Consider the following 27,001-nt stretch of genomic DNA (forward strand, 5'->3'; position numbering starts at 1 on the left):
CATGCTTTCTGCCAAAATAATTAATACATACATGTTTATATTTTTATACATATATAAAATGTAATTCAAATGCTTTAGCATTTAAGCATCCTTTTTCTACTCTGACAGCACAATCACTTACTGTACATAAATGTTAAACAATTATTTCAATGATATGTGCTGCACCGCCAGCAAGCTGATGTGTATATGCTTTGTGAATACCTCTAAGCCACATATTGTGGGATGGCAAGTTTTTTTAGCCTCTATCACTGCTCTTTAAGTACTTACTGTACATTGTCTGTAATCCATCTGTGCAGAGGACTCGCACCCCTGTCCTTTCCACAAAGAATCCCCCCAAGATTCCAGAAGTTGATGTACGCGCCCGCGCCCCCCCCCCCCCTCCCCCCGAGTCACATGACCAAACACTGCTAGCCCGCGTCTCCGTGACGCTGTGCTCAGAACGGGTTGATGCGCATCCCTGTGCCCAGCGGGGAGAACGGGTTCACCTTCGCCCACATCAGGGCGTCGTTCAGCGAAATCGCCGACTTGCCGTCCTCGAGGAAAAATACGGGGCCCTGCGTGAGACATACAGAACGAGCATGCTTCCGTGAAATCTCACGACGTGAAAGCTTACCAGAGCATTCACGAGAACACATGCTGGGAGAGCATGGGGGCAATACGGAGACAGGACATGGGTGCGTGAGGGTAGGCCAGTGTGTGCACGCGAGGCGCGGACGCGCGACCGACCTGTATCCGCAGCCCCGTGAAGCAGGAGATTTGGACGTCGGAGTGGCTGGGGAGGTTGGAGCCGGTGACGTAGTCGGGCCCCTCCATGCCTCTCAGAGGCTCCTCCTTAATTCTGCTCAGCAGGTGGGCGTACTCGGATTTCTGGGCCTCGGATGGGGGCGTGTACGTCACCCCCTCAGGGGACCTGGCGGAGAAGAACATTGAAAGAGCGTGATGACGCAAGCGAAATGAATACACTAAGTTCAAATCTTGGGGCAGATTTGATTTGACAGTAAAATGGTTTGGATATTTAATTAGAAGTCAAAAGCATTGTTGCATTTTTCAATTACTATAAATCCTTTGTAGCTTGCAGTTTAAAATAAAGTAAGAATATAACAATCAATAAGTAATACTGCATGTAATCTGTTAAAGCAAAGTAAAGGCAAAACGCTTTGCATACTGACAACACTGGAGAAGTGATCTGACCCTCCACCTTTTCCAATCCCTCCCCTAGCTTGCTCCAGTTGCACTGGAGACATTTGATAATTCACTTTAAAAAAGAGAGGACCACAAACCATGAACAGTATCGTTTTCCGTCAGGTCAACCCGTAGATATGGGAATACGAAAGAATAAGCAGGTTCAGTTCCCAGACGGGACACAGCTTTGGTGCCTTTGAGCAAGGCGCTTGCCCTGAACTCCGCCAGTAAAACAATAGGCTCGGTAAACAGAGTGCACGTAGAAACATGAGCTGTGCTAAGCTAACAAACAGCGCTAATAATGCTAAGTAATGCCGACAGTCATGCGCAGCACTCACTTGTTGTGCGACTGTGTGCACGCCCGCCACGCCTCCAGCTCCACGGAGAGCTGCTCGATCCGCAGGGGGACCAACACCTCTCGCCTCTTCAGCAGCTGGCTGCGGGGCGCAAGAAATACACCTTAACATCAGCCATTCCCTCCAAAAAATACATCATAACATCAGCCAATCCGTCCAAAAAATACACCATAACATCAGCCATTCCTTCCAAAAAATACACCTTATCATCAGACACTCCATCCAAAAAATACAGTAACAATATCAACAAATGACAAGCATAAATTACTTAACATACACACTGTACATTTAACATATCTTAAAATACATAGCATTGTCACCCAACAGGAACAATGAACAAATCAGATTTTACACCTTTAAGCTTTTTTTTGGCCCTTTAGCATGGTAAGGCTCTGATTTTTACGACAGAAATATATTCCTCTAAAGCTAACATAGACCTCAAATGCAAGTTGAGACAGAGGGAGGCAGTTAAATTGTTGTTACAGTACATGTTTTTACTTTATTGTTATTTAGCAGACACTTTTAGCAACCCTAACCCTAAGCCTAACCCTTAGGTGCCATAAAAATGTTGCATTTTGACAATCCATAAAACATGACGACCTGGACAGTGGGAACAGGTTAAACAATGAGAATATAGAAAAGATCAGCCGCCAGAGCTGCTTCTGACATTTACATTCCAGTTTCATCTTTTAGCAGACAGTTTTATCCTGAACATTGCACAAATGTGTAAATGTCAGAAGTGTGGGTACATGTTTTACCACTTTTCAAAAAGCATACTTGATACCTGGCCCTCTATAACAGCTAATTTTTGTGTAGAGGTTTTTCCCTGTTCATCGCTCTCTCTGAAACCATATTCATATTGTGCTTGACTGTCAGTGTTTAATATTTGACCAAGGAAGACTATTTGCCAGATTGATAATTGCAATTTATACAGACAGTGCACTGTGGCCAGTCATACAAGACAGCTGAATGTGATATTTTTTCCGTTTTTTAATATCAGGTTACAGACTGTGTTTAGGTCGGATATTTAAACTCTGCTTTTTTTAACAAACAAAGCTTTCCCTGCAGTTAATCACACGGTTAATTAAATTAAGTTGGTATTCATCAGCAGATGCCTCTCCCACATCGGTTTACCATTATTTTACCATTACTTTAATGACATGGCCAGTGTCAGATGTTGAGAGCAGTCTGCTGGGCTTTCTGCCAGCTCTCTGGCTGGTTTAATGCAAGGGAAAAATGCTGTTTGCTTTGGGCCCAAAATACCACCACACCTCTGGTATTCACTACCCATCTCCCTCCTACAATGGGCCAAGGGCAGCCCTAACATTGCAATCTTGGTGGTGGTTTTATTTGTCTTTACTTCCCTGACCTGAAATTACCAAAAACAACTGCTCTGACAACACTTGTTGTCTGTGGCAGTTTTTTTTCACACTAATAACTGGCAGCAGTGTAGCATAGTGGTATGGACCAGGGCTTGTAACTGAAAGGTTCCTGGTTCGATTCCCTGCTGTTGTACCCTTGGGCAAGGTACTTAACCCACAACTGCCTCAGTAAAAATCCAGGTGTATAAATGGATAACATGTAAAAACTGTAACCTATGTAAGTTGCTCTGGATAAGAGCATCTGGTAAAAGACAATAATGTAATGTAATAGAATCTGGCTCTAAAGGTTAACACAGCAAAATGTTCACACAGAAGCTGAAGCAGAAAAACCAAAACAAGATCTCACTAAGGACGTTTAAAAGCAAAGTCTTTACAGAGAGCTGTGCAGGGTGCTTACCTGGTGTATTCATAAAGTGCAGGAACAATACTGGAGTACTGTCTTCGGATTGCCAACAAAGCACCGATGTAACCACAGAGAATGAGCAGCTCATTGTGATCTCTGGAGACAGAAAAGAGGCGCTGACTTAGATAAGTCAGTCTAATGCTCAGTTTTTACACTGAGGCACTCAGACCGGCTGGCTGTATCTCTGGTGGTATGAAGAATACATTGCGTGAAAGGTCAATCTTCTTCAATAATTTATTGATTCATTAGCATATTTACGCATTACTTATCAATATTCTGTTCGCTGTTTTAAAACTCTTATTCATAGTGGAATCTGGACAGATTAAAAACATTTAAGTTTGGACACACCTACTCATAGAAGGGTGTTACTATTTTCCACACTTTTAAATAATAATAAAGACATCAAAACTATGAAGTAACACAAATGGAATTATGCAGTGACCAAAAAACTGTCGTATATTTTAGATTCTTCAAAGTAGCCAAAACATATATTTTTTAGCATTTTTAAACAAAATTCACACATAGACAAATATAAATAGTAAAGTTGATGTACTAAGAAACAAATTTCAAGCATTTAAACAAGTCTTTAGATCAAAACATCTTTGAATGCATATTTCCCATGTTTCAGGTGTGTCCAACCTATTGATTGGTACTGTACTTATCTCCGGGCAGCAGTGAGGTAAAGGTCAGTACAGACTCCGCCTCATGCACTTACTCATTAACTTTGGGAAGAAGGAGTCTGTCGGTTCGGATATAACTAAGCAGGTCCAGGATGGGATGAACTGAGTCCAGAGTCCAGTCTGAGCTGCTAAGTTGTTCTGTTAAAGGACAAAATTAAACTGGATCATTTACATTTACATTTCTCCATTTGGCCGATGCTTTTATCCAAATCGACTTAGAAGTGAGGCAGACTACAACACAAAAAGCAAAAGTCCATATAAGGAGTCAACATTATTGGAAGTGCTGGATGACCAAGTTTCAGCAGTTGGCCAGGAAAGATACAAGCTAGGTGGTAGAGATACAAGTGCATTAAACCATTATATTTATAAACACAGGATGTGTGACCTAAAATCCAAAAAAAATGAAACGTGCAAATCTGACCATAGAACAAAAGAGTGGTAGAGGGTACAGTAGCTTTATCTGAATCTGACATACCTTTAACAAAGGTGATGCCTATAGGCAGGGCCTTCTCTGGCTCTGGACTCAGAAGGTAGTATTTAGCAGCTTGGAAGATGTCCTCATCATTGTGTGCAGCTTCAGCTAATTCTTTACATTCTTCTAAACTTGGCAAATTACACTGAAATGCAAATGAAATCATTGTTCTGAACAGCGCTGCTAATTAAATAACAATCGCAAAAAATATTTACACTTTAATTTGAGGGAATTCATTTAATTAAGCTCTCTGAGTAAGCACGTTAAGTGGTAAAACATTAGTCTGGCTGCTGTTCCAAGTAATTGCAAGAAATGGGAATAATTCAATCAAAGTGCAAAATGCTTTGAGGTTGATATTTATGACATAACTACACCATTTCAGTAAGAGGTTAAATCAAATTAAATGTCTAAGTATGTAAGTGGATCATAGCAGATATAAACTTAAAAGTAAGCAAGCAAAAAGCACACCGCAGCAGGACTGTGAGAGGCTTTTAGATATAGACTCAAATGCCGTTAATGTTAATGCGTACTTTTTCATGAAGGTCATTGATTTCCGCAGCGCTCCCTGGGTAGAAAGCACACAGCTTGGCTAGCAGGATTTCGTTGTCTGGAATCATTTGTAACAGACTGGCAGCCAGGTCCCTGAACAAGAAGATAAGCATTATCATGTTAGTTCTACTGACAGACACAAGAAGGACTGCCAACAGGTTGTCCAGAAATACTTTGCATGCTAGAACATTGCTATGGGCAGAACACGCAACTCTACACTCAGATTGTCGGCTTTGATTTTGGAAATCTTCATTAAGCAGTATTGCCATCTCAGATCTGCTGCCTCTTCTTTTTAAAGTTATAACAGTTTGTTTCTATTGTTACAAACTTTAGAGATGACAGAACCTAATACAAGCTACATAAACATTAACACAGTCACAGTTACAGCCTGCTCCTTCAGATGTAAAGTGAAATTTTTAATTTATGTGAGTCTTAAATTCCAGACTGAGCTCTTGCCTCATAAATAGACCTTATTGCACTGAGGCTTAGCTTTCTTCTACAGCAGCTATTATATTTGTGCTCTTCTGGAACACAGTTTTGGTCTTTTGGAATTCACCATTTTTACTATACTTAAGTTACCAATAGTTACTATGACATGCCATAAACAGGTGAGAATGAAGAATGCATGAAATTGAAACAAAAAAAAAAATTTCAGAATTACATAGGAATGTGAAAAATATGGATAAAATATGGATAAAATCCATTAAAATACATGTGTACAGCATCTCTGTGACACTCTCTGTGTCACAGAACAGTGAGTGGTTTTGAGGGTAAATCAAAAACACAAGGACACAGACAGAGACAGCATGCAACCTTGCTTTTTTATCCTTCAACTTAGGGAAATGAAATACCTGTTTCCAACGCATGGAAAGCTAAAAGAAAATGGAAATAATGAACACCAAAAGTGAATTTTCCGTGACAATGTAAGAAAGAAAACATAATCAAAACATGGCACACACATTCTGCTCGTTAGGAGATGTTAACACAGTGCATGTAATATGTGAATATGTGTACTTACTCATGTCGTTATCACTGTTCTCTTTAACAATTTCTATTTACAGTGTCAGCTGAGTCAATATTGGGGTATATCCACAATGATACATCATCAAAGTAACAGATTGAATTGAAATGTAGGCAGTATAATTCACTTCAAATGCATTCAATCTTATTTAAATACCAAGTTACTCTGGAAAAGGGGTCTGCTAAATGATTATATTTACATTTAAGAACGGTGCTGTTCTTTACTTGAATAATAATAATACAAACATTACTTATAACAATTGTTATATAACAATGCGTATTTCCTAATTCTCAAGGGAAAGGAATAGAAACAGACACATCGTAAGTACAAGCTTTTATAATTCCTATATTACCCAGGCACATACAGAGGCACGAGAGCGGTAAAAGGTGCTTACCAGGTGGTAGCAGTCATGTACTTCCTGGCCAGCAGCTCCAGGACGTAATGCGTCGCCTGATTGGCTGGTTCTCCCAGCACCGCCCCAACACACACAGCCAGCTCCAGCTCATTGCCCCTGATCAGACTTGCCATTGCCAGCTTTCTCAGAGAGAAAGACACATTTCATCACACACAAGCCAATAAATACTCCTGTGTTGCTGTCACATTTGTTATGGGTGCAAAAACTATTTCATTTCATTTTTTTTTTTGGGCAGGCTGGTCATGAAGTCCCCATCGGTTTGTACGAAAATGTCTTTATTTCAAAATAAAAAGTTATAATATTCATTCACATGTCCAAGGATGAACTCAGGATGAGACTGTTTTTGCTCGTGGTAGGAGAAGAAGCTGAAGTTAAAAGAAGCGAATGATTTTGTATTTACATCCATGTTGTATATGTGGGTCACTTCATACACTTTTAACAGCTCTAAAGCAATAGGGCTTGGGCGGAGGGTAAGAGCAGTAATTTACTAAGTACAGCCCTCTATTGTCAGTGAGGTCTCTGCTCTGAAATCAGCTGAATCCACTAATCTACTCTGCTCACTGTACATTAGCTGGAGTGCACGGCTTGTGAACACTTAAACCCGGTACTCAAACAGCAGACAGTGCATCACAGCCATTCACCGATTTTTTTTTTTTTTTTTTGTCTGAATGGATCCCCGTGTTGTATGGCGTTAACTGATGGTGCTAACCGGCGGATGTCAACGCGATCTGTCCGTACCTCGACGTTGTCCACTGCCAGGTGGCAACAGGCTGCCAGTATGGCACGGCCATCCTGGAAGTACCACTCTGCCAGCTCCTTACAGACACGGTGCAACAGCCTGGAACAAGCGAACAGCACAATCAAAGGCTCGCCGTTAATATTTAAAGAAGAACACAAAACACACCTCAGGTCTCCTCTCCTCTCACGTTACAAAAGGGTGAGGGATACCAGCACGCTGGGCACGGGAAGCAGATTATTAAAAAGAAAAAATAAGATAGAAAAAAAAACTATAAACTATACCCGTTGTACATTTCGATGTTGTCAGTGTCTGTGTTCACAGAGTGATTTATTGAAGAGGTCTGCGGAACATGAATGTTACCCTCACACGCACCCTGCACAGATAAAGACAAGCAGTCAAGTCAGGACACAAACAGGATAGCATATGAATATATTAGAGATAAAGTTGCTTCCTTCAACACTGTTCTTAGATTAACTTCAGCAGTCCTTCCAATATTTGTAAAATCTTAATCCTGTTAACGCCATTCTCATTACAAATTTGTGAGTGCATCTGAGAAGAAAAATGCATGAACTATTTATAATAGCCTACATTAATGTATTAGTATTCATTTTGCAAAACTGCAGTCCAATATCCAATATGATGAATCATCTGGGGGTACCTGAGCGACAAGCAAGGCCTCTTTGAGCTGTCCTCTGGAGGTGAAGAAATTGACAAGTTTCTTCACATCACCTGTTGCAATGCAGTATGGGATGACATCATCATTGTCCTCCTGCATGAGTTGGTCAGCTCTCCTACAGATGAGTAATAACCATTGTGAGTGCCCTATACATCCCAGTGCAGTTACACAAAGCCGCTAGGAGAAACCCCATTATTTTCTGTAGGAGAGCCAGATGCTGACCCTACAGGACCCTGATCCAGGAAGTCCACTTTTCCACTTTTTTTATTTCACCGATTGCTGACTTCTACAAATTTCCCAGTCCTCACAGGGATGAGACCGTTGTTCATTTACAGAGAGCAGGAAAATCTGGAGAACTATAGCCCTCCTGCACCTGGGTTGGGCTTCTCTGGTGTTATGCATGTAAACTGTCCCACTCCAATCGTTCACTGAATCCACCACATATCTAATATAATTAAAATAATCATAAAATGCATTTTTGAATTTAAATTACCTTTGCATTAGTTTTTTCCAGTATTTCAAAGACACACCAGGGGCGACTGACAGTGCTTTGTCCCACTGAAAAACAAAATGTGCATGATTAATTGTGTATTGACAGAGAGACAGACAGATATAGTATAGTATATGCAGACAGACAGCATGCTTATCAATATTTGGAATTCTACCAAACTACAATACAGACTGTCCTTGACTTTAAGAGAGGAGCTTAAATGTGTTATTTCTTCAGAAACATTTTTGGCTAATATAATTATTCATTTTAGTTATGTGAAAGAAATACATTAAGAACAAGTAACACTGTAGGGCTGAATCACTTGAAGTGAGCATGGCTGGATACATATGTACAGCAGCAGTGTAGCACAGTGGTAAGGAGCGAGGCTTGTACCCAAAGGGTTGCCAGTTTGATTCCCTGCTGGGGTGCTGCTGCTGTACCCTTGGGCAGGGTACTTAACCCAGAATTGCCAACAGTAACCCAGAATTGCCAAACAGTAACCTATGTAAGTCGCTCCGGATGAGTGTCTGCTAAATGACAGTAATGTAAGGCAATGCTGTGACAATACCTCCCCCAGCTCCACCATGAGCTCACAGTATCTCTGTATCTGGCCCAGCCTCAGGTGTATCTCTGCCGCATCCTTCAGCCTCTCCTCTTTGCTCGGAGCTCCTATCCCGCCTCCAAACTTGGACATTTTCACGATTGTCAGTTCCTGGGCCTCTGACTGGAGAACACACATGAACAAAAATGAATCAAAACAACAGCCACCATAAACTTCAGAAAACCTGTCAGGGAGGTCCAATGTCAAAGTGCTGAATCTATAAATGCAAGCATTTTTCTGCCTGAATAGGAATATACAGATGTTATGATAGGACAAAATAAAAGTGAAGTGCATTTGCTATGATTTATTACACAATACGACCCGCTCCCCCTTTAAAAGCATGGACTACATGGTGTTTTATTGTATGTTTAACACTCAGATATACACCGCGTTAATAGAAATGCGACATGTTTCATGTGGGTACGGACGCATACTGAGAGTGGATATGGAGGTCTGTCGTCCTGAAAATAAAACAAAGCAAGAGCCGTGTGTTTTCCAGTCTGCTTTATTAGTCTTATTTGACTTTGGCTGAATCAACATTCGATTGAATCAGATTTTCCACAGGCCAAACCCTTCATTGGCCCATCTCTTCAGAATGGCTCACAGCCTCGGTCAGTGTGCTGCACCGGGGAAGCCCCAGGGGGCCGGGGGCTGGGCTGGGAGGGGGTTGGGGGGCACTTACGGTTTTGAACCTGACCAGGTGTCTCATGTGCATTATTCCCTTGCCGTAGCTCTGGGGCAGAAGGCTGTCGTCCTGGCCGGTCATCACAGCCACCAGGTCCCAAAGGTTGTTACTCCCTCCTGGTGGCTGTGGTGTCAAAAACAAACAACCAAAATCAGTTTATTGTGGTACACACAACCAGAGATGATGAATGAGATCTGAGAAATATCATTAAATGCAGGGGTGTCAAACTCCCAGAGGGCCACGTGTACTCTGGCTGTTTTTCTAACCTCTGCTCTGTGTTAATTAATTAACTCAGTCATTTGCATGTTTTTACATTTTCCTACAGCGTGTATAATAAATCACAACTGAAAAGTACAGTTTCACCCTTCACCCAGGGAATATTCCTGCATTGTATTTTGCAGAACTATGTAAGTGTAAACATACCTAGCTAATTAACTGAACCGTTAGCTAATTAATTGGGCTGATTACCCCAGGGAACCTTGTTTAGAACAAACACTCACAGACACATGGTCCTCCAGGATTTCTGTCTGACACCTGATTGCTTGTGCCCAGTCTGCTCTGAACAAACACGGCCTGCATCCGCGGAGTGAGGAAATCATAACAACATTTGTTTCACTCACAGAGAAGCATTCGGAGAACCACCTCAGCTTCTTCACGCGGACATCGCTCGACAGTTTATCCAGCTCCTGCTTGATGTCTCTGGAGACTTTACCACACAGAAGGGGAGGGGCACCAGGCACCATTGCACGGTCTACGGAAAGAACAGGGCAGATGCAGGGCAAGGAATGAATGCCGTCACTGAAACCGTATCCGAACGAGGTCTGTGCAGGGGTGGACAGGTAGCCATGTAACGGCACTGCTCATCATCAATACAAGGGATGTGACTGGCTCATGTCGCATGGGTCACCAAGCAACCTGTTGCCGTGACTCCAGAGCATGATGCCACCCTTCGGTAGGGGATTCAGTAGGGGACTTATCAAAACAACAGAACTTGATTTTAAATTTATTAAATTCCTCAAAAGGTTTACTACTCTCCACACAAACCATGTCTGATCATCATAATACATATGTGTTTCATTCATTTCATCATGACATTTGCTCATGGTCAGATTATGAAACCACTACATCCTGGTTTTACTGCAGTCTTGAAATGTATATAAAACCATCTTGTTTGTAGACATTTGCATGTAACATGAAGATTTCACCTTGATCATGCCACCGGCCATTTAAAAAAGTGATTTTGGTTTCTGTCTTGCTTTGAAAGCTCTTGGTTTGTGGTCCTGGCTCTCTCAAAGAGACAGTCTCACCTGTGTTTCCGATGATGTCATCCCAGCTGCGGTCAGCTAAGATGTTGACCAGAAGAGGGGCTACGAGTGGGGTGAGTGACCACAGCCTGACCGTAGAGTCTCGGGAGCAAGACGCCATCGTAAAGGGACGGCTGGGGTGACAAGTTAACCCTACAAAGGAGCAGATGGCAACTCATTTCCACACATCTATAACTTATGATAAATTATGATGAATGAAAGTTGAATGTAGTATCACTTTTTTTCAAAACTTTTTTTCATTTTATCTTGACGTATCCATACAGAAATCATGATCATTCTTGACTGTTTTCAGGAAGAAACAATTCACCAGCACAAATTTTAGATTGTGCTATTTAACTGCAAAAGAAGTTAGAATGTGAGAAGTATTAAAAGACATGCTAAAGAGACAATACCGTAAACGTCTGCCCCGTGGTCATATACGGTGTCCAGACACGTCCCGTCTCGGGTGTCCCAAACGCGGATGGTGTAGTCCCAGCTACCGGAGGTCAGCAGGTAGGGGACCTCCGTGTTCCACATCAGACCCCTGACAGGTGCCGTGTGCCCACTCAGCACGTTGATACAGGCGTCCTGGGTGTAGTCCCAAATTCGCACCGTCCTGCGGGTCAACAGCTGGGTTACACGACTTCAATAATTCGGCGCATCAGCGCAAAACATCAAGTTTTAGGCACATCAGGAAAAACAGAGCCATTGTAGACTCTGTATAAGGAGAGGAAACAACTGCTATCACACATAGTATAAGTTAAGTCTGGGAACATAACAGGAATAATGGGATAGGGTTCATTTAATAACCCATAATTCTCATGCGAACCACATCATGGTTGGTTTTACTGCAAATCCTTATAAAACTCATGTGGCAGCTTTTGCTATTTACCCCCATTATCAACTGAATCACATGAAGCTGTGCTTATTTACCCAGCAGCCTCACACAGATCACATGACGACTCTGCTTATTTACCCATCATCGGAGCCACTGCAGAGGATACCCTCCCTCAGCGGGGACCACCTGACGTGGAACACCTTGGCCGTGTGCCCGGTGAACACCTTCAGCGGCTGGTCCGAGCTGGTGGCCAGGTAGTACACCCGCACGTTCTTATCCTCACAGCCGGTGGCAATCATGTCTCTGAGAGCGAGAGCAAACGTAAGATTTGAAAAAAAGATTTACTATTCTTCAAGATAATCTGTTGCGCCCAATCTGATATAACACCGGATGGTATTAGGTCTTATATTTTACCAAGACTTAGATTTAAATTTTATATTTTACCAACTTCACCGTAATGTCTGACACTGGGCTGGTCAGTACAGTTCCCTGGAACCTCACCTCCCATCCCTAACCCTCACTATCATACATCTGTGGGATTTGAGTGCTGTTCTGTTTTGCTAACAATGAAGAGCTGGGGAAATGACAACAGAAGAGCTGTTCCTTACTTGTTATTTTGGCTCCAGTCACAACCAAACACTGCGGCAGGATGTTTATACTTGTGTAACACTTTTCCATCAATTGTGCGGATTATGCTGCAACCAATGACACACATGGGCATAAAAAAAGAATACAAAGAGAAACATTCACATTTGAGGACTGGTTCTACAAACACCCATTTATACAACTGGATATTTACTCAGGCAATTCTAGGTTAAGTACCTTGCCCAAGGGTACAACTGCAGTGCCCCAGTGGGGAATCAAACTGGCAACCTTTCGGTTATGAATCCATGTGCTACACTGTAACACACTACGCCTCCAACGAATAAGTCAGGTAGCTGTCTTAACCAACACAGAGGCGCAGTTGCCCTCATTCTGATTACACACAGCCTCTGTGTCATCAGTCTGCACATTCTGCTCCAAACTATGCTCCAGCGTAATTTGATTAGAAACAAACAGAAGATTAAAAGAACTCCAGACAGCTGCTCACCAGAACCCATCCCCACTGCAGGTGGCTATTCTCTTGGAATCCTTGTGGCTCCATGCAATGCAGAAGATTCCATTTTTCCCGTGCTTAAAAAGAAGGAAAAGCATGAACCTCTAAGAGAGAACTCAAACACCAGTAATTGCACCAGCATAACCCTGGTCTCTGTAAAATGGGGCACATGCACTAGAAATATTTCTAGGCTGCTGTACTCTCAGGACGAACAAACAAGTAGACGTAATTAATACTAATGATGAAAATAATTAGGTTGTTCAGACATTACAAGTAAAATACATGTATGATTATAATAATTTTACAAAAATTTACAAAAATTTTGAAAACTAAGGTTTCAAAACTTGCCTCATTAAACCTTGTGATCATTTTGCCTTTTTTCACATCCCATATGAAACCACCATTTCGAGAGGTGGCCCCAGCAATGCAGTTCAAGTCTCCTTGATAAGGGGAAAACACCAGTAATGAAGCAGCAAGTAAGCGGCATGGAAATCATACATTTACCCTTACTAACTACGATACCATCTCCAATGGTTTCTTTTTTGCTTGTCATTTTCTATATACTATGATATCATTTCAGTTGTAATATTAACGGAATAGATATTCATCAGGTTTTGGCTTGACCCAAACATGTATAACACAAGCCATGTAAGACACTCATCTCTCAGTCTTACCTGGAGCCCAGGACAGTGAATACACCACCCCCTCATTTCCTGGCGAGGTGTATACTGCTGTCAGTGTGTTGATGTCCCACACCTTTATTGTCCCATCAAACGACGCGGTGGCCAGGAGATTTGGGTCATCTGGTTTGAATTTGCAGTCAAATATTGTCTCCACATGTCCCTAAACAGTGACATTTCCCGTTATTTCACAGCTAAAATTAACAGCAAAAAACTTCCATCAAAGCTGAAAAGAAGACTACCACAACATAGCTGCTTTGGCACCATTTCACTATTTTAAAGAAAATACTGTTTTGCCACACTATAGTTAAGCATTTCATACACCACATCCAGTATGCAGAATCACAAATGTTCTATATTGTGACAGGAAACGTCTGCATTTCGTCCAACCTTGGGGGTTGACACGAGGTTCCTGTGCTGTCTTCATTGCCATGTTAGCTATACATGTTCTCTTATCAAGCTAGCTCCCTTAACAAGCCAGCAGATCAGAGCACTTATTCAACAATGACAGAGACAGAATTATCAAGATGAGGCAAGAGCTTGAATATCTGGTCCATACATCTGTGGTAGAGCCATGTATGAAACACCTTTGGTTAAATCCCCCTGAAGGAACTTCTCATGTCTCAAACTGTCTCCTACTAAACTATAAAAAAGTAATCTAATGGTTAAACACACTCTTTCGCTAGTTTATACTTTGCCTGGCCAACCATTGAAGCCTGGTCATGCAGCGTTTCTAATATTGTTGACTCTGTATGGTTCTTTGCTTGTGTTGTATTGTACCTCACTTGTAAGACACTTTGGATAAAAGCATCTACCAAATGAATAAATGTAAAAGTAATAAATGTAATGTAAATGTAGATCCATGCACTCCTACCAGATCTCTGAGGAAGTCCCATTTCTTGGCGCCCATGTCGTAGAGACCCACGCCCCCATCCATGAAGCAGCACACGGCGTGGCCCGGCGGGAGAGAGAAAGCCCGGTTCTGGGACAGCGTGGGCGGGGGGACGGCTTCACTGGTGGAGGACGTGTGGTGATTTTTGGTAGGGGAAATCGTCGTTAAGGCTAGAGCAAAAACAGATTGGGAAGGTAGATTCAAGCATTTCCAGATGAAGCTGCGAGAGTATGCCGGCACCAGTGGCAGTGGTTTCCCTTCCAAGTTTTTTTTTTCATTTTAAGACAGATCTAGTTTAGTTTAGACAGATAAACTTTCACCTTCCAGCATGTACTATGACTCTGAGGTACTCACCATCTGACCTACCGCTCTTGCAACATTTGTGCTCTTGTCACAGTGTTAATTAAAACTACAGGCATGCTGACCTCATTCCATCTCCTTCGTCCAATCAGAGACTGGGAAATATTCTCACAGACGAGGTGTTCATTTCTGTTGTCTACACTTCCTAATAAAACCTTATAAGATTGTACAATCCTTCTTCACTGGTAAACAAACTCCTGCAAAGTTTGGACATTTTAAGTTTTAAGACATGCTCCAAAACAAAACAAAAAAATCAATCTGCTTTTGTGAAGTCTATGGCAGCAGGCTTGATATTGAATAAGATTGTTATGTCTGAGTGGGTCTTGAGCCTTAGCATCAGCCTGGTGAATTTAATCTGTTGAATCAGACTCCTACACCTAGCTTTGGGCATACTGAACTCTGCTTAACTCGGTGTGGGGAAAATATAGAAGTTATGCATGTAACTCCCTCGGAACTCCCTCTCTCAGTTTTGGAACCCTGTCACTCTGGGTGTTCCTCAAGGTTCTGTCTCTCCTCTACTCTACACACATGCTTCCCCCTGGCCATAACACAAGCTACAAGACAGGCTCACATTCCACCTTTACATTTTCATTATTATAATATGGAAGTATTCAAATAGAAGGCGGCAGCGTCCAATATAAACCCCTGGTCACAGTATGTGTCAAGGCATCGGAGGTTGCTCACGCTTTTTGGCAGGTGGAGAATTCAGCACATGTAATGCATGGAAGCCAGTCTTCTTTAGCTTGAAATTGTCCAGCGGTGTTGTCCTGGATACATTCCATACCCGTAACACACCGACCTGTGAATCTTGAGAAAATTCATTCATAATTAAAAACTAGGAGTTATACGTTTTACATGTAAATGCTGGTATCCTCTCTGTTATTTTTGCATCAGAAAATAAGATGAACAAGAAAAAGGAAATGAATTAAAACATCTCAAAAGACAGCTTCAGATAACATGATTGTTATCTGTGCTGTCTTTCTTAATATGTTAATATCGATAATCTTGGTATCTATTACTCTTCACAAAGATAACATGAGATCTCAGATTGAGTATTCTACAACGAACACCTTTACCTCTTGTAATAAACATATTTACTTCCTGTAACAGTGTCCACCTTCATTAAGCCCTCCTAATTTTGGCAATAAACACTCTTACCTCTTACCTCACATAAAACATCCTATCCTCATCCTGTAAAATAACACTTTGCTAACAATAATGAACACTATGGCAACCTGTATTAAACACTTTCACTTCCTGCAGTAAGGACTTTGGCCTCCTGTGATGAACACATTAATAAACAGCCTTACTTTGAGTATAATAAACATTCACCTATCTTGTAATTGCAGCTCTTACACCCCATATCAACCACCGTCACTTCATGTAATAAACTGTAATAAACACCCCCCACTCTTGTAATAAACACTCTGACCAACTGTAATAAGCCGTCTTACCTCCGGTAATAAACATGCCAGGGGCACTGGGCACCCACGCCAAGCACTGCACTGAAGCAGCTGCGCTGGGGAAGGTGAAGGTGGTGATGCAGGACAGGGACTCGGAGTCCACCAGCCGAATGCCGTTGTGCAGGTTAGCCACGAGGAGGTAGTCAGTGGACAGAGGGTCCCACTCCAGGGCAGTTACCGGGTCCTCTTCATCCGTGCCCTCTAAAGACTCCGGTCTCAGGACGTGTTTCTGATTCTTAGATCCTGGAGACAGGGAAACGGCATGCTGATCTTTCAGGGACTTAGGACTTTGCCGGTCCAAAAATCAAATTCGAGTGCCAAAACAGACTATTGCGGTGCTGTGTGTTCATGTCCTTTCGTTACAGTTTTAATGGGAAAGACAGTGTTGACGCTGAACCCTAATTTAATAAAAGCTGTAACCCATGAGTCACAACTGAAATGATGAGCACTGAAAAGAAACCCACCCATATGACGCAGTCATAAATGTCAACATATGGTAAAATATGCAACCGGTAAAGTATAATACAACATAACATCTTTAAAAAACAGTGAAGCAAAATGTTATTGCGTCTGAAATACACTGTCAGCATTTAGAGTAGAACAAATTTAATCTATTCTAGTAAAATTTACACATACTACGCATGTGAAAGTGGCGAAGAATGTCTCTTTATTTTGAACTTTGTTTTGACAAATCTTGAATACAGTCCTCCATACAACATTTTAACATACTGATAACATACTTTTTAAGGACGGGAAGCCATGTTTACGTTTTAGGAAGGATTACACATTTAAAAAAGGAAACCATGGGAATGAGAAGGAATGAGAATATGGCTGTTGGGACTATAGCATTTGGTATAAATAAAGCCACACTCATTGAGCCACTGCGTCTTCTTACCTGGCTGGAAGATGGACAGACTCCCATCTGTGTGGCCGAAGACAACCTTCCCTTTCTTCAGCGGGTGCCAGCGGAACAGGCAGATGTCCGACAGGAAGCTGTGGGCTTCTTTGTGCACAGCCACGCCCGAGTCCGGCCCCGACACGGTCCAGATGTACAGTGGCCCCCGGTGGGAGACAAACGCCACTGCGTCCCCCGCGTTCCAGCACCAGCTGAGGGAGGCGGGGATGCCTGCCGGACACACCCACACGCCGCCGTCAATCACTGTCAGAACAAATCTCACTGGGCAGCAGTGTAACATAGCGGTAAGGAGCAAGCATGTAAGCGAGAGGTTGCTGGTTCAATTGGCACACGGCTATTGTATCCTTCATCAAGGTACTTAACCCACAACTGCCTCAGTAAGTAAGTGTATATAGCTGTATAAATGGATAAAAAGTATTAATCACTCTGGATACAAGTGTCTGCTAAATGACAATAATATAATGTAATGTAAATGCATCTGCATGTGTCTTTTCTTCGATTTTTTCAGCCTTGCAGGGAAGGTACCTTTAGTGTTATCGAGCCTTGCCACGGCTTTCTGCTCCGCCACGTTCCAGATGATTAACAGGTTGTCTGCGCTGGCGCTTGCGAACACCTCTGGGTTATGCGGACACCACGATATCGCTGTGATGGTCTTCTTGTGTTCAGACATAATTGCTCGAAGCTTGAACTCATTATACCTGTGATCGAGCTGGGGAGACAATCCCACACCAGACTCAGAACAGAAACTGAAAATCAAGACCAACACGTACATGTACTATGTACTTCAAAATCTTATTTACAATAAACTATTTCATTTATAATTATTCTTATTTATAATAAACTATGTTTCTCTCTCTCTCTCTCATATATATATATATATATATATATATATATATATATATATATATATATATAAATATAAAAAAACACACACACACCTATGTAGGTATGTGTGAGTACACACATACTGTAGATGTGTATGTACGCACACACACACACACACACACCACGCTGAACTCAATAAGGCACAATCATGTGATGAGTGAAGCGCATACCTGGTAAACATATATTGCGAGTGTTGCGCAATAGGCAAACCTATCTCCACTGGCTGCACACACGTCTTTGTTCCAAGGTTGGCATCCTGCAGCCAGAAGGCCCACCTGCTTCACCTGTGACATTTTTACCTGCGCAAGAGAAAAGCCAACTGCACTCACTGTAGCATTCCTCCTTTTTCACGTACACTTTAGTTCCGCAGTCAGCACCGTTTTGACACCGGTCAACGGAAACTCATGGGGTTGAGAGAGAAGTGTGACCAAACGTATCAAAACATGCAATTATTAATGAAGGTAGCTGTATTGACCACTCTCTGATTTCAGAAGTTCTCCTTTGTCTCTGGTTTATTTACTGTTTTGTGAATGTGGAGTTCCTGTTATTTCTCAGCAAACACAAATACTATGAAAAACATTATCTCTGCTTTATATTCGTGATACATCTGAAGAAAGCTGGATGTGACACTAGCCATTGGAGGCATCCCATTGGGCAATTTCAGTGCTTTGCTCAGGACTCAGTGACAATGAGGTACATTGCTGGAATGAGTAAAATGGTCACATACACCAGAGGGACTGGGTTATTTAATGAAGAGGTCTGATGGGGGGGACATATTAAGAGAAATGCTGTGTGACTGTGACATTCCAGTGTCTAGTGTTTCAAACACAGATTAAACGAGAGTCCATTCTCTCCTCCTTCTCTGGAGGAAACCTGTGACAGTCCTCAGAGGATTTTATTCTGAGACAAATTCGAAAATCTGAATGACCAGTAACATGTACAGCATGTTCAGCATGGAACATACAGAAGTCATTTGCGCATTGTGGCTGCAAAGTTCACTTGAGGTAAAACATAATAAGGTATATTCTTTCTTTTTAATTAAGAGTGTCATTAAGTCACACTGTACTCATGATGAGTCAAAAACTGAGTAAACAGATTATACATGAGAATATACAACTTGTTGGGTCAATAATTACAGTTGCAGAGGTTAGGAGGAAATATCTAACAAATAAATAAAAGGATGATGTAGGCCTCAGACTCGTGACACTGATAAAGCAATGTTGCAACTGTCTTGCAGAGGAATCAACCAAGTGCATTACAACAAAATGTTCTACTACGGACTTAATAAGAAAGACAGCCTCGCTGTTAACACGCACGCATCTAATTTTTACAGGATTCGGGTCCTAACTGGGCAGATCAAATACCTTCGCTCACACAGATTTTGGAATGATTTTCAAAAACTTTTTCAAAACCTTTTCAGATAAATGCGTACCACATGAAACATACAGTTTAGGTAAAATATCGTTAAAAATTATTGACATGAGGATTTAAAAAGCGGTGAAATGAACTGGACACTCTACATCGCGCATTAAATACCCGCATTAAGGTACGGAAACAACGCATAGTGTCTAAGTATGTATCTCCTAACAGTGACAGTTAAGAGCAGCCTGCTATGCTAAGACCAAGCAGGAATACCTTGCCTCCTATACCAGCCTACGGAAAAGAGCGTCGACCTACCGAAACTGACGGACTACCTGCGAGCATTGCTGTTGTGATTCCTACCTTTACATCCGCATCGTTCTTAGTGAACCACTTAAGAACCTCCATCTCCGTTTTTAGGGTCCCCTAAGCGCAGCGTTGCGTGCTATAGACCGCAGACTGCGGAAAGACGTTAGATTTTCTGGTTTCAAACGGGAGGAGAGAGTCAGCAGACCCCCGTGTGTGCTCATTGACGGTGCGGCTTCGCCTTGCGAGACAAGCAGGAGGCGGGAGCGGTGAAGCAGCCCCAGTCAGTAGCCAGGCAACTGCGGATCCCTTTATTTCAGTGATGCGTTTTACGCTCTCCCCCCGTCAACTCCTTAAAGGTGCTTTCTTCGAGTCCCTCGCATTACTAATTACATATGTTTCTCTATATATAATTCATTCTGCGCCACACCTATGCCAGTAAACCACACCACCAACATCGCCACCACCCCCCACCAAAAAAAAACAAAAAACAAAACCTGTTAGTTTCCATTGCCTATATAACAACAGAAGCATAGCAGCAACTGTCAAAAGGGGTGTCGTAAAATGCCCACAGGTTCCAACTGCGAACTGTGAATTAGTAGCGCAATTTTGGATGCCTGTTTTACATTACAGATGGTTCATCAAATGACAAGATGTTTTTGGGCGGAGATCGAAATGTCACGATTTCTCTTAGATGAGCATTAGCAAATGTCAGGCTGCTGTATGATTAATGCTGGATCCGTGCTGGGGGTGGGTGTCAAGGAAGACGAGCAAGTCCTGATTTGACCTGATTTTCATGCGGTTTTTTTTTTTGGATAGGTTAGCGTGTTAGCGTGTTCTGTGCGGTGTGACACAGAGTTCACAGCGATGGGGTGTTTGTATGTGGTAAGGAACCCCTGCCTCCGCGGACAGACACTTCCCTTGGTTGAAAATTAACAATGCGAAAGAAAGCACTCACGGCACCGTTTCCTAGGCGATGTAGACAGAAACTGAGTGGCAGTTAAACTGAAGTGGCACGAGCTCAGTCAGAGGGGAGGTAGGCTCTGTAGTCCTCAGATGCGTAGTCACAGCCGTCTGCCTTTCCAATCGATATCAAAGTAAACCCAAAATACACCTTCTCATCGAGGGCATCAACCACTTGATGACTAATCAACAGCCCACATCTGAATAATCAACGGCACAATGAAGTTTCTTGTGTCTATGGCTAATCGGAATTATGGTATACATACAGGCATAAGTTTGGACAAATAGACCACGGCAGCAGACAATGGAATTCTTTGTATCTATGTGCCCCACATTTTAAGGACCAGATTAAGGCAGAATACAATAAAAAATCATCATTGTCATAATAATCATCATCATCATAATGAATCATCATCAAATAACACCTAAAAAAACTAACCTTAGGTTCATGCATTATTTAACTAATCTGCCAAGTTTGTCCAAGATGAAGTAATTGATGTAAACAATACAATTTGTCAATATTGGAGTGCAATAAATACAGCATATTTACTCCTTATACTTTTATGCCCTGGGTACGCTAACAGTACACCGTATACCTGTTCACTGTCACACTGTGCTGCAAAGCCAACAATCCGGTGACCGTAGAAGAGGCCTTGCCATGTACTCACTGCTTCGTGTGCCTTTATTCATTGGTGAATTGAAGACCAAGTTACCTTGTCTATGCAGAAATGGTAGCATAAAGCTATTCTAGGACAGCCACTTTCACCGGTGAATAGTGAGCACACTACAGAGAAGCTCTTGAAAGTTCATGCTCTGTATCTATTCAAGCATGCCAAGTATTGTTTTTTTTTTAACTTTTCAACGAAATACAACTTGCAGTCCCAGCTCCTGAGAAAAGGATTAATACACTAAACCAAACATTCTTTCTGACACCCCCTCAGTTCACTGATGGATGCGGTACTATAGGTACTGCTTACTCTAGAAGAAAGAACGGCTATATACAATGCCTTCATCCCATTGCAAGGAGGTTTTCCATAATATTGTTGTCTTATAAAACAGGCCTACTGCTTTACGCAGGTATTTGAAATACATGGCTTTCTGTAATACCATCTGCAGAACAGTAAATTAGAGCCTCGGTCACTTTACCGGAGGATCAGATACTACTAATATAACTAATCTGATTCAAACATTTAAGCGAAACAATTTCAATAAAAATAAAAAAAACAACAACCAAATAAGCGAAAACTTCAATTCCATATAATCTTACCTTATGTTTTATTTATACGCCGTGACTGTTGCGTCTGCAAACAGCTACAAAGTAAAACAAAGCAGATGCGAGCTGCGTGAGGCAAAGCCGACACGCGTAGAGAATCGCATAGCTGGCGTCTCGCCCCACACACGCTCAAAGGGGATAACCGTGATTGAAAGTGAAAGAGCCCTGCGCAGGATTCCGCAAATCTGACCGCGGGGTGGACGGAGTCTCCGGCCTCCGCTCGCTGCTGGACTCTGCGCTGACCCGCTCCCGCAAAAGCAACAGGTGCGAGACGATGCGCGACCATTGAAAAAGCCGGTTTGACAGTAGCGCGTTCCGGCACTTTTCGGTTGTTTATAACTGTCATGCGCGTTCGAGGCCGACCAGCCTGTCAGCATTCAGGGAGCGTCCTGCGGGGATTATCACTGCCTACGACTTCAGCTGTCTTCGTGTCCCCGATGAGCCCGTTCTGAGACTATTATCACACTGCACATTTGAGTGAGAAAGGGAACCATGCCGAGCGGTGGTTTCAGACAGCCCAGGTGGCTTAAAACAAATATAGAAATCCGGGCGCTCCGGTTGCAGTTTTAAGCAACAGCAGTTTGAATGCCCTTAAGGGCATTTCAGATTAAAGGTGGAAGAGGGTGAGCCTCGGTGCAGGGTAAATCTCAGACAGTGTTTGCATTTATAGTGAAAGCAAGACAGTGTGTGGTCTTTTACTCTTAGGCAAAACAGCCTGTCCACACATTTTCCAGGATAACTTCTTATGTGGAAACATGGTTTCCACTGCTGTGTGTACTTTGCTCAGGACCCAGCTGGAAGGGTGTCATTTGGTGTACTCTTTACATACTCAGCCAGTGGGTAGACACAACCTTGTATTATCCTCTCTTTGAGAGAACCGTGCATTCTTTTAGATTTTATATATCAGACAAGGTCCTTGCCTAGTTTGGGAACAATCTGTCCAGGGTGAGCCTGTCAAAACAATTTAAATAAACTGAAAGGATTAGAATAGACAGTGTATCAACCCTCGCTTTCCATCTCTGAAACCAACCCTAAAATCAACCCTTTCTCTCTCAAAAAAGCTGTTGCACTTGCCCCCTTAAGCAGTTCAAAAACAGAGAAAACATCAATGGGTTTTTATACACCTAAGAATGCAGAAAATACCTGACACAACAGTGTGTCTATACGGTTGTGAAACTCTATGAAATAAATGGTGCGAAGGGTACATGGTCGACAATTATTAAAGATCAATGGCCACCAGGTTATTTGAACCAAAAACCATGTGACACTGGTATTTATGATTCAGATTTAACACAATGTATACAGTGACCCATACCCGAGAAGAAAACAGGGGAGTGAATACAATGCATTTTAAGCAGCACAACAAAAATCATTACAAGACATTATTTTTGCTATCAGCGTATAGCTGTAGGTGTACCAATGATTTTATAGATCAAATAACAGTAAACAACATAAACGCACAGCACAAGCAGATCTTCCTGTGAATACAACTATCTACCTGTACCTGTACAGGTGTATTCTTTAATGTGCTACCTACCCATTTAGGAGTAGCAGGCTGAACATACATAGATCGCCATGAAAGTGCTGATAGTGTGCACTTTGGTGCATTTAATGCATCAATTTGCTGTAGCCATCACTGTGTTTCTGCTCTTTCCTTCCCACTGAAAGCAGCTGCTGACAGGCATGGCAATCTTACATGGTTGTGAATTTTGCCTGATGTTTCGTTCATCTCCCATGTGCAATTCTAGATGGTTCTTTGGTTCTCTCTCTCTCTCTCAATACCGTTTTCAAAGAATCACTACGAGTTCGCAGCAAACACAGACCTGAAAATGACTCCCCTTGGCTTCAGAGTCTGTAGCTGCTGTGTTGCCCCAACCCCAATGGGGATAACTCCAAAGGGAAATGCAATGCACCCTTCTCCAAAGACTTAGTGGTGATGCAATGATTTACAGCATATAACTGAGGTTGTTAATAACAACCCAGGCCACCAAAATTACAATGAAGAGACAGTATAATGAGAAAACCACGATTTTGAATCGCACCTTGCGGAAAACAAAAGGCCCTCAGCATTACCAATTACAATTACTTTCCAGTGTGCAGTATGCTGTCAGTGTATGCTACATTCTGCCACTAACTGGATCAGTCCTATTCATTATAAATAGCACAGTTCAAATCAAATAAATCAAATGCTGAAATCCGTATCATCTCAAGACACACCTGTTGAAACTACAATTAATGGTCCACTTCAGTTTAATCCCCCCATGGAAAATTACCACCTCCATAACAGTCAAAGCCCATTTGCTGCATCCTGTGGTTATAATCTTCCATGAATATGACTGCACAGTACATAAGACTTGAAATGGGAGAGACTGAGGTGTCACAGCTACCTTATGTTTTGCCATTTAGTTTGGAAACCTGAACAGAAACACAGTTACTGTGTGAGGAACACTTACAATCACGAGGTGCCTTAAAAAATCTGGGCCTATACAGTTTACCACTGCCTCATCTCCCCTGAAAGTATTCCTTACCTGGTATTGCCTACAGATGAACTTACTGAGAAGATGAAGTGTAAAGCAATCATAAGATGGTAAAAGTATATCATTGCAGTGTTACAACTACAAAATGTGTACAAAAAAGCAAAGAACAAAGTAACTATTATGCGGAAATTGAGCTGTATCATAGCATCTGAAAGTGCTGCCATCCTATTCATCATCGTCATCATCCTTTGGCCGCAGCTGTGATTCCTATTCATACTAATGACAATATTTCATTTGTGTCAGAGATACAGGTGGAAAACAATGTCACAGCTCAACGGTATTACAACCAACAATGTACAGACAAACGACTGACTATATCTGCAGAGGTCTTGGTAAAAAAAAAGCTGTACGCAGCTTTAGACTCACACACCAAAAGCCTCAAGCTAAATTGCCAGGCAGAGTTAGATTTTTCTGGTCAAGTCCTCTTGGTACGAAAGGTTCATGTTGTGTCTGAGTTAATGCTCTCAAAATGAAAAAAAAAAAAAACGCCGTGTCTTGTATACTAAAGATTCTTTCTGGTTATCTCAACTTTATCTTTTTATGCTTTCACTTTTGCCCAGGTTTGAACTGAAGAGGGCACCTGTCTGTTCTGCAGTGATCACGTCTTGTGTGCAGTCATCTGAATATTCTTTTTTCAACAACTACGCCTGATTATTCAAGAGTCATTCCACTGCCATAATGACATCAACTTACTTGATGTATAATCAGCCTGCTCTCCGCTGGTTTAATCTGCCCTTATTCTATGACAAACCAAAGCTGAATTCCTTTGATTATGTTACTGACTGTTATAAAAGACACCTGCTCTGAGGCCTTGGGGCCCCTGGGCGCCTGCTATAATTGCCTTCATTTTTGAATGAATGCACTTAAGACACCTGGGAATTTATCATCATGCCATTAAAGACAGAATGGCTAATTAAAAAACAGAATTCAAACTAGGAACAGTAACCACACTCCAGATACCTGTGGCACCTTTTGATGTGGATTTGTCATGTCAGTTTTCAGAACATGGCCACAAGTGTAATTACTAGCGACTACCATGCAGGTACATGTATGGACCAAACAGGTAAATATGATTGTCAAACTTTCTCATAGACAATATTTCTCATGATTAATTTTTACATTTTTATTTCACATCCGCATGTCATTTTAAAGGTGTATGAATTCACATAATTAGACAAATACATTTTATAAACTGTGCAACATCAGTTACAGCAAGAAAAAAAATTATGAGAAGCAATACTAATACCACTATTACTACCATTAATACTGTTACTAATAATAGTAATAGTAATATTATTGTACATTTTCTTTTTCCCTTTTGGGATTGGTATATCGACAAAAAGTTTTGACTTAAAACACAACCCATGTGTGATCATGTCATTAGCATGAGCGTTTACCCGTTTCCGTGCTGAGGTACGTATAACCCTAAAGTCTTGTGCGAAAGTTGTTATCATTTTGGCGCACAGACACACAGAAGGTCCTAATATTGATATGCTCAGTGTTGCGTCTCGGTGTTCGCGTTTCATCGGTGTACACAGTTAGACTCCTAAATGTACAAAAATGAATCTTAAGGTGGATACAATAAATCACAGTAACACACGCGTTAGAACCCCGCCGCAGCTGTACCAAAACACGAGGAAAACAGAACATACATCATGGACTCTCCCGTGTTATTTACAAGAATCTCAGTAAGATGTGGAAATCTTCAATTCACCTACCTTGGTTAATTCTGTCAGTGGACAGCGAAGTGGTGCTGAAATTAGGTGTATTGCTGATCAGAAACACTTGGTACATGTACAGTGGCGTTACTGCTGCTTCCGTATCGCAGCAACGATTGGACAATTCAACGCGTTTTTGTCGCGACAGTGTTCCATTTTGAGCGGTCATTGGCTAGCTAACGAATCAATCACATGAGCTAAACGTCTCTCCCTCTTGGTTTCGTACAGACCAGTGGCTTCGTCCCTGCACATCTTCCACAGAAGGCGGTGACCAGGCGCCATGGATACACGAATTTGTAGTCCGGACAAACTGATCCGACTCGATTGTACCAAACAACAGAAATGCAACACACATTAACGTGATCTGTTTAAACAAACATTGTCTCCAGCCATTTTTTGGCGCATTTGGGTCATCAGAATTTGTAGGCAATATAGTAGACACAGACGTATTTCACAATGTTCACTTGCTGGGTGATGCATTATTTAACTGGATAATATTAAACAGGATTCTTCCGTTTCGGCATTGGGCAGCTGGTTTTAAATGTCACAAAACATCTTCGTGTTTCGTCAGAATGCTGCTTGCCTTGCCTACGCAATTTTAAGAGCCAGCAAACGGTCAAAGTTTGCAGCGGAAATAAATAGATACATAACGTAGTGGATAGCACTGCGTAGCACCAATGTAGACAATTCTTTCTTTTTGTCTTTTTGTTATGCAGACGTGATCATTTACGTTTAATTTAAATTCGTAGCAAATGACTAG

At 41.9% G+C, this 27,001-nt stretch overlaps 1 protein-coding gene across 2 annotated transcripts; it reads right to left on the reverse strand.

Moving 5' to 3' along the window:
• Positions 1-117: 117 nt before the first annotated feature.
• Positions 118-26,308, reverse strand: wdr17 (WD repeat domain 17). Of its 2 annotated transcripts, none has more exons than XM_036516879.1 (30): positions 26,242-26,308; positions 18,256-18,384; positions 17,726-17,909; positions 17,180-17,410; positions 16,276-16,527; positions 15,506-15,628; positions 14,444-14,631; positions 13,564-13,732; positions 13,238-13,329; positions 12,884-12,966; positions 12,402-12,488; positions 11,932-12,096; positions 11,369-11,571; positions 10,959-11,108; positions 10,272-10,402; positions 9,649-9,774; positions 8,934-9,089; positions 8,369-8,433; positions 7,858-7,990; positions 7,481-7,572; positions 7,199-7,298; positions 6,440-6,579; positions 5,876-5,896; positions 5,006-5,117; positions 4,479-4,620; positions 4,039-4,141; positions 3,318-3,419; positions 1,521-1,619; positions 727-910; positions 118-554 (listed from the first exon to the last, which is right to left on the reverse strand). In XM_036516879.1, exons 2-30 carry the CDS (start codon positions 18,376-18,378, stop codon positions 435-437), a joined length of 3,876 nt encoding a protein of 1,291 aa, XP_036372772.1. In that variant the 5' UTR covers positions 18,379-18,384; positions 26,242-26,308; the 3' UTR covers positions 118-434. The 2 variants fall into 2 exon arrangements, with proteins under 2 accessions (XP_036372772.1, XP_036372770.1); XM_036516877.1 differs by lacking the exon at positions 26,242-26,308 and adding an exon at positions 19,808-19,862.
• Positions 26,309-27,001: the final 693 nt, after the last annotated feature.

The sequence above is a fragment of the Megalops cyprinoides genome, chromosome 22 (assembly GCF_013368585.1).
Source record: "Megalops cyprinoides isolate fMegCyp1 chromosome 22, fMegCyp1.pri, whole genome shotgun sequence".
Taxonomy (NCBI): Eukaryota; Metazoa; Chordata; class Actinopteri; order Elopiformes; family Megalopidae; genus Megalops; species Megalops cyprinoides.

Excerpts from the sequence above, each read along its gene's own strand:
- wdr17 (XM_036516877.1), bottom strand. The coding sequence starts at position 19,852 with ATGGAGGTTCTTAAGTGGTTCACTAAGAACGATGCGGATGTAAAG. Across the intron at positions 13,733-14,443 it reads GGGACTTCCTCAGAGATCTG|GGACATGTGGAGACAATATT; the intron begins GTAGGAGTGCAT and ends GTCACTGTTTAG. Across the intron at positions 1,620-3,317 it reads GCACTTTATGAATACACCAG|CCAGCTGCTGAAGAGGCGAG; the intron begins GTAAGCACCCTG and ends TGCGCCCCGCAG.